The 13,880-nt window shown below is 39.0% G+C and overlaps 1 protein-coding gene across 4 annotated transcripts in view; it reads left to right on the top strand.

The window, feature by feature from the left end:
- smap1 (small ArfGAP 1) overlaps positions 1 to 13,880 on the top strand; it is a 92,933-nt gene that overhangs the window by 54,232 nt on the left and 24,821 nt on the right. For all 4 annotated transcript variants that reach the window (XM_047351536.1, XM_047351534.1, XM_047351535.1 and 1 more), the window contains exon 7: positions 8,957 to 9,020. In XM_047351536.1, the coding sequence (XP_047207492.1) occupies positions 8,957 to 9,020 (64 nt within the window). The remainder of the gene's footprint in view (positions 1 to 8,956; positions 9,021 to 13,880) is intronic.

Raw genomic sequence — 13,880 nt, 5'->3', positions numbered from 1 at the left:
CGTCACTCACACTTCCCATACATACTCTATACTCCCAGGTCCAGGTGCTGTTACCCTATAGTGGCAACAAGCCCCCCCAGACACAGGAGGTGGTCCCCTTCCTTCCGGGGGTGAAGACGGGCAGACCGCCCCAGGACCTGAACCTGTGCTGGGCTAGCCTGGGCTGGTGCCTGAACCTAAGTGACCCTGGCCCGGACACCGACCCCCCGCCCCGACCCCAGTCCCCAACGACCCCCATCCTCATCCGGAGAGGAGGCCATGTAAAAAAGAGTGGTCTACATGGTCCAAACTAGCCCGCCAACCAGAGCCGCTACAGGATGAAACAGCCCCAACCCCTCAATAAATTCTGATCCTAACCCCACGAACCCCCCATCCCCAATAAACCCCTACATACATTTCTCCACAAGGCCACCACCAACCAGGACACAGATATCAAACACATGCCCCCGAACCTGAATGCCATGAATCCCCTCCCCACAGCCCTGGGTTCACACCTCCACAGGTGAGCTCCATCCCCAAAAAGCAGACGAAGCTACACCCACACAATGCAAGCTCCACATACAGCCCCACTCCAAGCACCCCACTGCAGTTTTTCTAAATTATGTTTAGGTATGAGTGTTTGTGCATGGTTGTTTGTCCTGTGTGACTCTGTGTTGTCCTGCCCTGCCCTAGCAACCCTGCAAGGATAACCAAGGATGAATGGAGTGATGGATAGATCGATGGACCAATCTGTAATTTTGCATGTTTGGGACCAAGAACTGGGACTGGAACTGTTTAGGACTTCTGCTTTTCTACAATAAATTGGAGAAAATTGTGACCCATTCACTTATACAAATTATGGAGGAGTGTAAGTCTAACTTTGTGTGTTGTCAGCATATACAGTCTACATGGTAAGAAATTTTCTAATACTCCATTCATGGAGTTAAGGGAAGCAGGTAGACTTTGAATTAAATGGGCTCCAGAATGGAGCCTTGAGGACCCCCAATAAATGTGTTCTTTGTTTGCTCATATTTGTAAGTACCAAATGACACAAAGTAGTCTTAAGCCTTCAAGCAAGTACCAGACAATCCTATCTATTTATTCAGTCCATCAGTATGGTATGGTCCACTGTGTCAAATGCAGCACTGATATGCATGTGTGTAGACCTACATGTGTTGGCGTGCTATCAGTGCACTGAGGTTTCAGTGACTGTCAGATGGATTTAAAAGGGAGGAAGAATTGCTTATGTTTAGGGGTGTAAGATCTACCCTCTGTGACAAAACCTTTTCGAAAGTATGTGTGTGTGTCACCAACTGAGTGACAGATTTTGCTGAGTGATGTAGAACAGCACCAGTACAGCACACTTAACTGCGGTGTAACACACACACACCTCTGTATATAGATCGCAGTCTGCCTCAGTCTGCATTGATAATGCAATTTCAGCTTACTCTTTCACTCCGTTCACACCCTCCTGCCTTCCATCTCCTCCTTTTGGTCCTGCTGTCATTCCTTTCTTTCTTCATCATCAGTCTTTCAGTCAGCGGTCCTCACCCTGTCTGTGCTTTTGCCTGTTGTTCTCTCCAGTCTTTTGTTTCCTTGTTTTCGATCCTGGTTGCTCTAATCTCCATCTTCTCCTCATTGGGTCTTTTAAACCTCACTCTTCCCTACACCACAGATTTAAGTTTGAACCTTTGGAGCATAGAGGTGTATGCTAACACAATACTAAGGTGGAATTACATCAACAATGACCCTAGAAAAGCAACCGTTGCTGGCAATCAAAACAGGAAGGGTTAAAAGGAAATTTTACAATATTATAAAGTTCATCATTATATATTGACAAGTGGGAAACGTTTAGTATGAATACCAATCATCCAGGGAGTGAAAGTCCCAGCAAATGTACCCCGAGGTCAGATTCTGAAAGAATGCAAAAACCCCAGGGCTCCATCTCAGACCGCAGTCCTCAGTTTGACAGAACAGTTAAAATACCTAACAAAAATTGATTATTTTGAAGGAAAAAGGGAATATGACATTAAGTCTTAGGTTTGTAAAGTTTTATGAAGCCTTTAGACACAGCAGAAATGTTTGGCCATTATGCATAGCACCATGTTGCTACATAAAAACAATAACCTCATACAAATGGCTAAGCACAGTGGTGGAGAGCTGATTATTTGGGCTTCTTTTAAAGTCACAGACCAAGGCACCTTGTAGCCATTTAGTTGACCGCAAACTAATCTGTATATCAAAATATTCTAAAGTCAAATGTGACGTTATCTGTCGAACAGCTGACGCCCAACCTGAGCCATCAACAGGACAATGATCCCCAAACCAGCAGCAATTATTTCACAGAATGACTGAAAGAGAAAATATTCAAGGTGTTGCAATGGTCCAGTCCCGGTCCAAACCCCTCCTGATTCAAATGCTGTGGTGGGACCTTAAGAGAGCTATACTAAAAAAACCTCAATGAACTGAGGCAACCCTGGAAAGAAAAGTGGACCAAAATTACTCCACAATAATGGGAAAGAGTGATAAAGTCGGATAGAAAAAGACGACGGAGAGTTATCATTGCTAAATATGTTTTTACAAGCTATTGGATTATAGGGTGTAGTTATTTTTTACATGACTTCATTGAGTCATTGATGTTTACCATGACCATATGTTATAACGCTGAAAGAAAAGTTGGATCTTCTTGACTTTATTTTAGAAATGGAGTGTTGGCGAGCCTTATAATTAACTATATGAGTTGACTACAGGTGGCAACATGATATAAGGTTTTCTGTCTTACAGCATGTATATTTACATCGTCTGTACATGTACAGTTTGTAAAGGAGCCTTTCACTGAGTTTGGATTGCTTCATTGTGTCGTTGCTTTGCTTATATTCCATAGAATTGACATTTATAAGGAGAAACCAATGTTACAAAGAAATATTCAAGGATCCCAAGTAAGCTGCCAGTAGTGTTAATGCTGGATATAAATAATGATTGGATCCAAAACGCCAGGCCCACGATCTAACCTGGTAGCTGTCTCGTCCAAATTATGTAAAGGCTCTTATGAAAAGACCTGAGTGAAATAAAAAAGCAGCAGGTTGTGAATTTGGCATTTATCTTTTGCATATAAAATTTATCAGGTGAACAAAACAGGCTGACATCTCAGCAGCAAAACAGAGAACATCCTCACAGAGGTATGACATTTAGCATTTATGAATTCCACGCAGCTGATCAGCACAGTGAAGCAACGGGGGGAGTAAACTGAAGAAATGGCACTGAAGCAGATGCTGCTAAAATGACTTCCCATTTATTTTCCCATGTTTCAAACTTTTCCCTTTTCTGGACATGTCCTACTGAGAGGAAACTCTGGGGCAGACCCAGAATATACTAAAGGAACTATACGCTCACCGGCTACTTTAATGTGCACCTTGTTTGTTGACATAAATGGCAACCAGCCAATCACATGGCAGCAACTTAGTGCATTTAGGCTCCAAGACGTGATGAAGACGATTTAAGGAAGCTCAAACCGAGCATCAGAAATGGGCAGAGAGGGGATTTAAGACTTGGAATGTGGCATGGTTGTTGTGTGAGTATTTTGGAAACTGCCGATCTGCTAGGGTTTTCATGCATAACGATCTCTTGGCTTAATCATGCCTGGTCCGGAAAAGAGAAAATATCCAATAAGCATCAGTTAGGTGGATAAAAATGCCTTGTTGATGTCGGAGGAGAATGGGCACATTGGTTTAAGATGATTGAAAGGCATCTGTTCAAATAACGTCTCATTAGAACAAAGTCATGATGAAAACCATCTCTGAACTCATTTCCGAAGTGGAAGGTTAAAACAGATGGGCTACAGCAGCAGAAGACCACACCTGGTGCCACTCCTGTCAGCTAAGAACAGAAAACTGAGCCTCCACTTCAAACACAGTCATTACATTCAAGCACGACAGATTGGAAAACTGTGCCTCATTAAATTTGTTTTAATTTCAGCTGCCACATTTAGATATTAGGATCAGAACATTAAAGCATGGACCCATCCTGCTTTTTTTCTAGGGTTTAGGCAGATGGTGGTGGTATAATGGTGTGGAGAACATTTTATTGGCCAAGTTGTCAACTCATAGTACCAGTGTAGTTTTGTTTAAGTGCTACATGCTACCTAAATATGACCTCAGTCAACCCTGTGATGTCTGGGTTTACCTCTTGGACCTTTAATCTCTGAGTCCTGAATAAAAGGAGATGGATGGATCCAATCCAATTGACTTTTATAAAGCACGTTTCAAAACAGCAAGTTTGCCAAAGTGCTTTATTCTAGCACATACTAGAATAATAAATAAGAAAAAGATAAAACAAGATATCCTACAGATATTTAAAACAAATAAAATACAATAGAGGGGTCAACTTACAACTGGTCAAATGCTTTTGACAAAAGATGTGTTTTTAAAAGAGATTTAAAAATAGGGACTGAAGATGCCTGTCTGATGTTTAAAGGCAGTCCGTTCCAAAGTTTGGGAGCCATAACAGAAAAGACTCTGTCTCCTTTAAATTGGATGGATGGATAAATGGATGGATGGAGTGGAATTTCATGAAAGAGATTTGTATTCACAGATATTAAAATGAAAATACGTTTTCACATGCTTAAAAATTAATCAATTTAACCAGAATCTGAATCAACTCTGTTGGCCAAATCTATGCATCCTAGCAAAGAATACATAAAAGAAGAGTTGGGTGGTTTTCTGATGTGGATCTGACCTTTACCAATATATTTGAGCTGGTAAATACTATTCTGAGCCTGTGTGGTTTAGAAAAAAAAACCTTAATATATTCAAAATTGTTTATCCAATTTTTACATTTAGTGCACTGAAGTTCCCCATCTTGTAAATAGAAGGGTTTGAGTAAATCATTAAAAGTCCCAAATTAATGTGATGTTAATGTCTAATGTTTACAAACCTGCAGCCTCCTTAAGTCACCTCAACTCAGGTTTCTACTGTTCTATGTTTAACACACAGGTTAGAGTAAAAAAACTACAAAAAAAACTGACCTTGTACTGAAAAAGCATGAGAGCAACATTATGGAACAAACCCAGAGCATATAACACTTAAAAAGAAAAAGGAAAAGAAACAAAATGTACGACAAAGATGAGCAGGAGATTAAGGCTGCAAATAAGTTATTGGGAATGAAGGAGAAAATGAAAACAACAAAGGACAAAGCTAGGAGGGGCAGCAAATATATGATTAGATTGGAGACAACAAGAGAATAAATAAGCATGAGACAGATTGAAGCCAGACAGCTTCATGTATGCAGCTGCCGAGGGAGTCTGTCTTCTTATTTTCCTGCAGATCTTACTGAAATTAAACACAGCCATACACAAGAATATAATGGAGATTGAGTTATAACACAGTGAACAGTAGTTTTACTATCTCTACTTGCTTTTCTGGTATTTAGTCATAGAAACAATGATAAATGTCGTTCTGCAGATTAATTTAGCAAAGAATTTTAAAAGCTAATAAATAACCTAAACTGGTAAAAAAGTTAAACCTTTTTGTTTTAAAGTTTTGCATTTCAACAAAAATCTTACGGTGCAGTTTTAGCATTTAAATTAGGTAAAGCCAGACCCAAACAATAAAGTTTTCATGACATTTAACTTTTTTTTATGAAAAACTGAGTCAAAATGTTTAAGTGTGTAAGAAATTACATCAATTGCATTCCTCCATTGTCATCTGCTCATTCAACAATAGAGGTAACAACTCAGGCATCCCACTTCTAGCTGAACGGTCTATTTCCCCCTAAGGGATCTTTAAAGGCTTCCAGACCTAAACGGATCTATAGTCCCTCCAGGACGTTCTGGTCTGCCTTGGTGCATCTTGTCACCAGGACGTGTCCTCAAAACCTCCAAAGCGAGGCGACTAGAAAGCAGCAGGAAGCATCCTGATCAGATGGCTGCTCTCAGGTTCTTTGTTCTGTTGATGATTTCAGTTTGAGACAAGCTTTTAGACATCTCTCCAGAAGTCCAGTAGTTTATTCAGACACAGCTCTGCAGCTTACATATTCTTTTTAAAGAGGAAAGACTTTCTGTTGGAAACCCTTGAAGGTTTCAGAAACCTTTCTGTTGGTTAAAGCTCATGCCAGGACCTCTCTATTTGTCCTGGCATAAGCTTTAACGTGCTAACTGTAGCCTGTAGAGTCTGAGATGGATTCATTAGCTTCATACCATTTCTTTTATTATTAATCTTAAAATCATATAAATATTATAACCATTCCCAGATTGTTGGGCATCAATAATTGCCAGTTCTGTTATTGCTGTTGTCTTTCCATCTTGGCATTGTATTAACACAAACCTGTGTGCTCCATACCAGCAACCTGCCAAACTCCAGCTTCAAGTATATTCACTTATGAGCACCTATATGCTACTTTCTCTATTAAATATCACCAAAGCTACAAGGGTGCACTTAGTTTCCCCCTGACTTTAAATGTTACAGCACATCTGTCAACATCTTTTTTAAACTACAGCAGAGTATTTTAGGTTTTCAATTAAAATGTCATTCAGGATTTTCTCAAATGAATGTTCTTTTCACGGTGGCTGTGTGGGATGTAGCGCTGAAAGACTGATGTCAAATTTATGTCAACTGTAAATTAAATCGACAGGCGTACGAAAGCCTATATTCTTTTTTAAGCCACAGTATTAGCAAATTCAATAGGCTTTTCTTACTGTAATTTCCAGCTACAATGCTAATGTGGACCCTGCATAGAGACCTTGTTCAGTGGATGTGATTTCCATTCTCATATTTTTCACTGGTCAAGGCCAAGGATTTATTTTTAACAGTTAAATATCTTACAGTAAAAAAAAAAAAACTGCTTAAACTTTCATATTCAGTATGCTTAGGCTGAATTATTATAGAAAATTATTATACTAAGTTACTTTGAAATGTTCTAATCTATAGAAACTTTCAATCAAAGCCTATTTTTACATCTTCATCTGTGTAGCTCGAAATACCCTTCCTCCTTGCTACTAGATTCAGCTTTAGATTACTTCCTGCTTTATTCCTATATATTTGAAATTTTTAAAGTTGCCCTATCCTGTTCTGATACTGCAGCAAAAAACCTTCCAATTTAGTGCTAACCACAAATGACCTTCCAGCTGCAGTTCACGTTGCAGTTGAAGCTGTGCTGCAGCCCCAACACACATCAGTTCACAGCCTCTGCATTGTTGATTGGGCATGGACACGGTAATTGTTTTCATTGCCTTGGATGGAAACGACATTGAAGCTAATGTGGTCCATCGATCTTTTTGTTCAGAGGGAAATTGGGTTTGTTACCAGTGTTTTAGATCCCTCGTAGACTATGTGTGAACCTTTTTATATTCTCCCTTCACAACTGTTGTTTTTTACAATTCTTTTCTATTTTTTCCTTAACTCGTTAGTCTTTCAGTTGCCTTAGGCTCCCACTAATGTTTTCTTCTGTAAGGCATTTAGAAACACAAACAAAGTTAGAGATTCAGCTGAAAATAGCTATTATGATCTATTTAGTAGAACCCAAAAGTGATATTTATTAAAGATAAAAGCTGAATTAGTAGAAACTTATATTACATATGATGTAATTGTGTAAAATGCTCCCCTTCCTTTTGGTATTTAAAGCAATTGTGGTCAAAAGCTTACATAACCCCACAACTTTATTTGCCAGAACCTTTTACTTTACATTGGAGGTTAGTACTGTGTATATTATCTGTTGTTCTAAGATCGTGCTGTTTATGTAAATGACATCTGGATCAGACCTCCTAATGCAGGAGCGTGTGTGCTTCAGCAGTCTATGGGTAAGGATTACTGCAAACTGCAACAGCAATCATCACTGTGATTAAAACAGTCAAATCTGACCAAAATTATATTAATCTCAGATTATCTCATTGCGGTTAAGGTTTAAAAGATAGGTAAAGTCACACCACACTTCATGGAAATTTGTTACTGTGATTGATTTTAAATCAATTGCCAAAGTGTTGTTTTCCAGGACAGATTTGTACCCTGGTTCTTTCAGTGGAAATGAAATATTGAGGGGAACCACTGAGTTTAGTAGAGGTTTTTAAATTACCATGCTTACTGCACAGAATGTTGTCGCTTCTATGGGAGTCTCACAAGCTGACATTCACAAAAGAAACTTCAAATGAATCTCAAATTTCCATTTTAGATAGCAGTGATTCATCCTGGTCAACATAGTATTTTTACTAGTAATATTTCTTTATTAAAGATGTTAAAGGTTTACTGGTAAGAAATAAGCTCGAGATATTTCAAAATCCCATCTTTTTTCTAGACAGATTGATGTTCAGGATAGCTGAAGCATTGATTGTTGAATGGTTGTAGACATTATAAATTTACGTTTACTTTAGGAACAATTAATTTATTGATATTTGGTTTAAAGATCCTCCCTAGCTATTAAATGTTTTAATGACTTGCCATAGTGAGGACTGAGCGAATCTGCTCCACACAGCAACGAATAAATGGTGTAACTTCAAGACTTTGTCTGGCTTTTTGTTAAAGGGATTTTAACCTGGAAGAACAGTATGAGTCAAAGTTCTAGTGGTTCTGAAATCATAACTTTTGAATCGTGCTCTACCTTGATACCAATAATCTGCTGATGCTTTGGGCATGCATGTGTGAATGCATTCATTTGAGCAGAACTCAGCCATGCTATACAGAAAGCAGAAATTACATTTTCGATTTTGTAAATCAGATATGAATCATAATTTAGTTTGTTAAATAAAAGGAAACTGTATAATCCTGTTTCATAAGAAAGCTAACTTTAAATAACTTCTGCAGTGTTCTGGCGCTGTATACAAAATAAAATTAACATGACCTTGAAGGGTGGTTGTGGCAACACATTAGTAGAATAATAAAGGGAAACAATGCAGTCTACATATTTGGAGTATTAATAAATATCCCATGAAAGTATGTTTGTTAAAATAAGTTGTGCTGATTTGTGTCTGTTGTGTTTCTGTCTTTCTCAGCTAACAGATTCCAGAGTCAGCCCAAACAAAAGCACAGAGCCGACTGTAGACCTCCTAGGCCTGGGTAAGACACAGATGTTTGAGGGTATAAAAACCTTTTCATTCCTTTTGAATCCAGGCCTTGTTCCTGGAACATTTTAGAAGTAAAAAGTTTGATTGTTAACCCTCCTAAAACAGATCTTAAACTCAGTAGACAAAGAATTTGAAGGTGCTTAATAAGTGGGACATTTAAGGAAAAGGCTTTAAAAATTTCAACAAAGTGATGAAATCTTTCATTTCTTTATCTTAAACCTGTAGACACAGAGTTAAAAACTGTAAAAGCTGCAGGATTGTTTTCAAGAAATGGAGGCAATTTAACTTTTTAGCTGTTAAACGGTTCATGGGATGTTAAGAGACAGAGGAGGATGATAAATGCTTCTGAGTCAGCAAAGACCAGGAGTGTGTACTCCTGTCAGAACATTAATTGAGCAGCTCTCAGAAGCATCAGTTGAAAGCAAATAAGCACTCCGCCTGTTGAGCCTTCAAATGGCTACAAGACATGGGGCTGCATCATAACTCAGATTCAGTACATTTCCTCTGATCCCCGCACTACCAGCTGTAGCATGATGTTGTTCACACCCACATCTTTTCGCTTATTACAGATAATTGGACCTCTCCTCATGGTGTTGTAAGACATTTGCTCATCCTCCTCCTCACTGGTTGAAGATGAATTCCTTTTGCTTGCTGCAGAGCTCCAGCTTTGTTAAATATTTTTATTTTTATTACTTTTTACATTCCACATTCACAAAAGTCTGAAAGAAAGATGGCGATCCATTAATACGCAGGGCATGCAAAAAGAGGTTGACCTGAAATTTAAAGGAAAATCTGAATGGCTGCTAAAAGCATTAAGAAAAGTGCCCTCAGCATCCTCTGATGCCCCTGGTAAAGTTGTATTAAAAAGCCTGAAAATGAATGACAATTTATTGCAGAAGCATAATTACACTGAAAAAAAAATCTATTTTAGTCAATTTTGTTAGTAGGGAAACAAATCCATTTTGAGAAATTCAAATATTTTTTCATGAAATCATCAGTATCATACTAATAAATATAAACAAAGCCCTGCTTAATTTATAGTTTACCTTTTTAAGCTGGTCAGAGCATCTAGGAAGGTTCAAGTAGTAATCCATATCCTCTTTCAGAATACATAAACCAGAATACATAAACATAAATTTTGCAGCCTGTGTCTGAAAATAATAATATTTTTTTATAGGGATGATAGAGTTAGACATTGTTCCAAAAACATGGCGAAATCAGCACAGAAATGCATCAGCAGACATGAAATCAACCTTCTTTCATGGCCTCCTCAGTCCCCAGATGTTTATATCCTATAGAAAACCACTGGGATCAGCTGGATAGAGGAGAGTAAAGTCAGGATTCAGGACTCTGGAAGATCTATAGAGATGGTGCAAAGAGAAATGGTCAAAGATCCCTCTCTCTTTGTGCTCCAACCTTGTGAGATGTTATAGGAGGTTAAACATGAGTGTGTGAAAAGTATTAACAGCGGATATGTCAATAATTTTGTTTTTAAATGTGAGCATTCCCCCCACCACTGTATAAATGCCAGATAATTTAATTTAGTCAGATTATATTCTGCAGTTAGAGATAAAATTTGCTTATTGTCTGTAATGAAAATAATTCAGTGTCCTGCAGGAGTTCAATAAAATAAATTTGGTCACAGTGACACACCAACCGTTTGACCATTTTCACTCATCAGATTCCAGAGAACATATGGTTCTCTGTCAACTGCGTGTTGGGATGTTAATGGTATTTGTGTTTTACTGAAGAACATTACAACACAGAGCACTGCGGACTGACATTCAGCAAATGTCACGAGCTGGATTCAAACCTGTAACATTTTGGCTGCAGTGTGAGTGTGTGTGTGTTGGCCAGTAACCCACTGCAGCATTGTGCTCCATGCTAGTTGATCTAAATCTGAACAGCATCTGTGCAGAGAAAACAGACAGGGTTGCTTCAAGGTTTCTTCTTCATGAATTTCTAACATGCAGTTGTTCTCCTTTACGGAGCTGCATTGTGTTGGAGCGGATGAGGCGCTGACAGAGGAGAGAACCCCGTGGACATAGCATTGATCAAAAATTCCCAACCCCAGCATGGAGGAGAGAGATTTCTATAAATAACCAACCCTACACCTCTTCCAGCCACACCAGGTGGATGAGATTTCACACATAATCAATAAGTCAAATACATGGCAGTGTGCCTTCAGCATCTCTTCCATCAATCCCTCTGTTGCTCCATTTCTCAGGTAATGCTACTCCTTTGTTGTCAGTAAACCTTGCTCTCTCTTGGATTGGGTTGCTTTGAGTATCAGATGGTGCAGTTAAATCTGGTTTGCAGCAGTGCAGCCATGAAAATGTATACAGGGCCCAAATTTACCCTGAGGAGCATTCTTACTCGGATTTTCTTCTAGTTGTTGTTTTCCATGAATCTTCTCAAATTTCTCTGGGGAATATAACCAGAGTGATGAAGCTGGAGTAACGTTAAACATCAGAAGGGTTGAATGTTCAAATCGAATTACTACAGATGAAATTTAGAGCATTTCATGACAAGCTGTACCTTTTTATAAAAAGGAACTCCTCAAAGACTTTATCACAGAAATATGCATGGATTTTAATGCAGTCAACCTATCATGTAGCAGCAGCAGTGTGACCCCTTTTCTATATTAAGGTCAGGGGTACTGGGATTACTGTAAAAGAAAAATTAGCATGTTTTTCAGTATGTTTTAGTAATAACTGACTGAAACCGCTGACCTTTAAACAACCCAGTCTCCATAGTCCATAACAGTTCTTAATATCCCCGTTCCACTATTGTGTATCCGCCTTGCATTTCAATGGTGCAGGAAGACACACTGCTTAAAGTTAATAACACTGCAACATTACCTGCCTACAAATATGACTCTGTAGCAAACACAATTTGGCTAAGCTAGGCTGTCATGGGTGTTTTGAACATGCCGAAACTTCTCCAGCACGATGTTGAGACGCAACCTTGTTATTCCCCGATTAAGCCCTTTTTTCCCCTTTAAAACCGTCTTAATTCTTCATGACATAGATTCAACAAGGTGTCAGAAACACTCCTTGAATATTCTGGTGCATATTTACAAGATGCCATCACACAGCTGCTGCAGATTTGTTGGTGGCACCTTCATTATGTGAATCCCGAAGTAGATTCAAGCCATTTCAGCTACCATTTGAATGTTGTAGCTGAAATCAAGACTCATTAGACCAGAAATTTTTTTTTAATCTATTATTGTCAAACTTTGCTGAGCCAGTGTGAATTATGGCCTCAGTCTCCTGCTCTTAGTTGACAGAAGTGGCACCTAGTGTGGCCTTCTTCTCCTGTAGCTAGTCTGCTTCTAGGTTCAACTTGTTTGTCCAGAAATGGTATTCCTCGTGCCTCAGTGGTAACGGCTGGTTATTTGAGCCACTGTTGCCTTTCTGCCATCTCCTAGCACTCTGCTCACCCTGACATCGACAAGCTATTTTTATCCACTCACTTCTTTTTTAGGCCATTTTCTCTAAAGCCTAGAGATGTTCATGCATTCAAATCCAATAAAAACCGTGCCACGATCAAAGGTGTCTAAGAGCATTGAGTAGCTGCCACATGATTGGCTGATTCAAAATTAGGGTTAAAAAGCTATTTAACAAGTTCTACACAAATGACACAGCATTTATCCAATGATAACATTGCTTAATCTGATGGTCCGCTATGCAGAGGCTCTGTCTGCTCTGAGGTACAGGAAGTACCACTTACTGTACTTCCAAATGATTGGAATGACTCCAGGTCATGTTAGCCTGACCTACTTTCTGATTTATTTCCGCTAATATTTATTTGATCACTTCAGGGCACTCACAGAAATTATTTTTTGTACTTTCATCTTTTGTACTTTTCATCTGCAGATTTCCAGGGAATCATTAAGTATAAAAATGTATTTGAAGAGACTAATGCCATAGCAGAAATAGTGTGCCCCTTCCAGGTGCATTGTAACTGTGAATTATATACCTTTCATCTGCCACACAAAAGCCACACACATACTTTAAAAATGTGACTGACCCCTGGTGAAATGCACCTAATTTTCTAACATAATGATAGATTTATGGTAGACCCATACCAGTACACCAGCAATCATGGAGAAATAGGAAACAATCCGACCGCAGCTTTAGAAAAGAAGGGAACAATAATTCAGGGAACCACTTTTACAGAACAGAAAGAGCCGAGAACAGAAATCTAGAGCTACGGTCGGCACAGGCACACCCTCACTGAACTATTGAAGGCTGCAAGACCATAACCTAGCCTGACGAATTTCAGTTCCTGCTGGGGGATGCAAGTAGAAGGATAATAATTTGTCTTTCTTCAGCATAAATCTACTCACCCAGCCAGTTTTCTGTCAGCAGCACCGGCTTCTGCTGGAAGCTTGAGGTGATAAATGTGTCCTGGGCACAGTCTGGACTTCTTAATACCAGTCAGTGGGGAAACAAGAATACACTTGTGTCCCCATATGCTCAAGAGAATTTCTGTTTGAACAAAGCATGTTTTACAGAGCTTGCACTTTCTATTTTCATACTTTTTTGCTGTTTTTAGTATCTACATGTTCATTTGGGGACATAACAAAAAGATGAATCTTATCTGCAGGATATGTGGGTTAAACGCTGACTTTTTGGCTCTGCCACCACCCAGAGACTTTGGTCACCAGATGGGATTTTGCTCCCGTTTCTGGGCTCCTTCAGTCCTTCACAGCAGAATGTGAAAACTAAATTTCATGCTCTAGTTGTAGTTTGTGTTAGTAGAAAAGGAGTGAGGGTGAATTTATGTCTGGTTTAACTGCAGTCTCAGGACACCTACAGCTAGATCTCTGTAAAGTCTTTATCACTAG

The sequence above is a fragment of the Girardinichthys multiradiatus genome, chromosome 22, assembly GCF_021462225.1.
Source record: "Girardinichthys multiradiatus isolate DD_20200921_A chromosome 22, DD_fGirMul_XY1, whole genome shotgun sequence".
Lineage (NCBI taxonomy): Eukaryota > Metazoa > Chordata > Actinopteri > Cyprinodontiformes > Goodeidae > Girardinichthys > Girardinichthys multiradiatus.
This window is presented reverse-complemented; position numbering and strand designations above follow the sequence as displayed.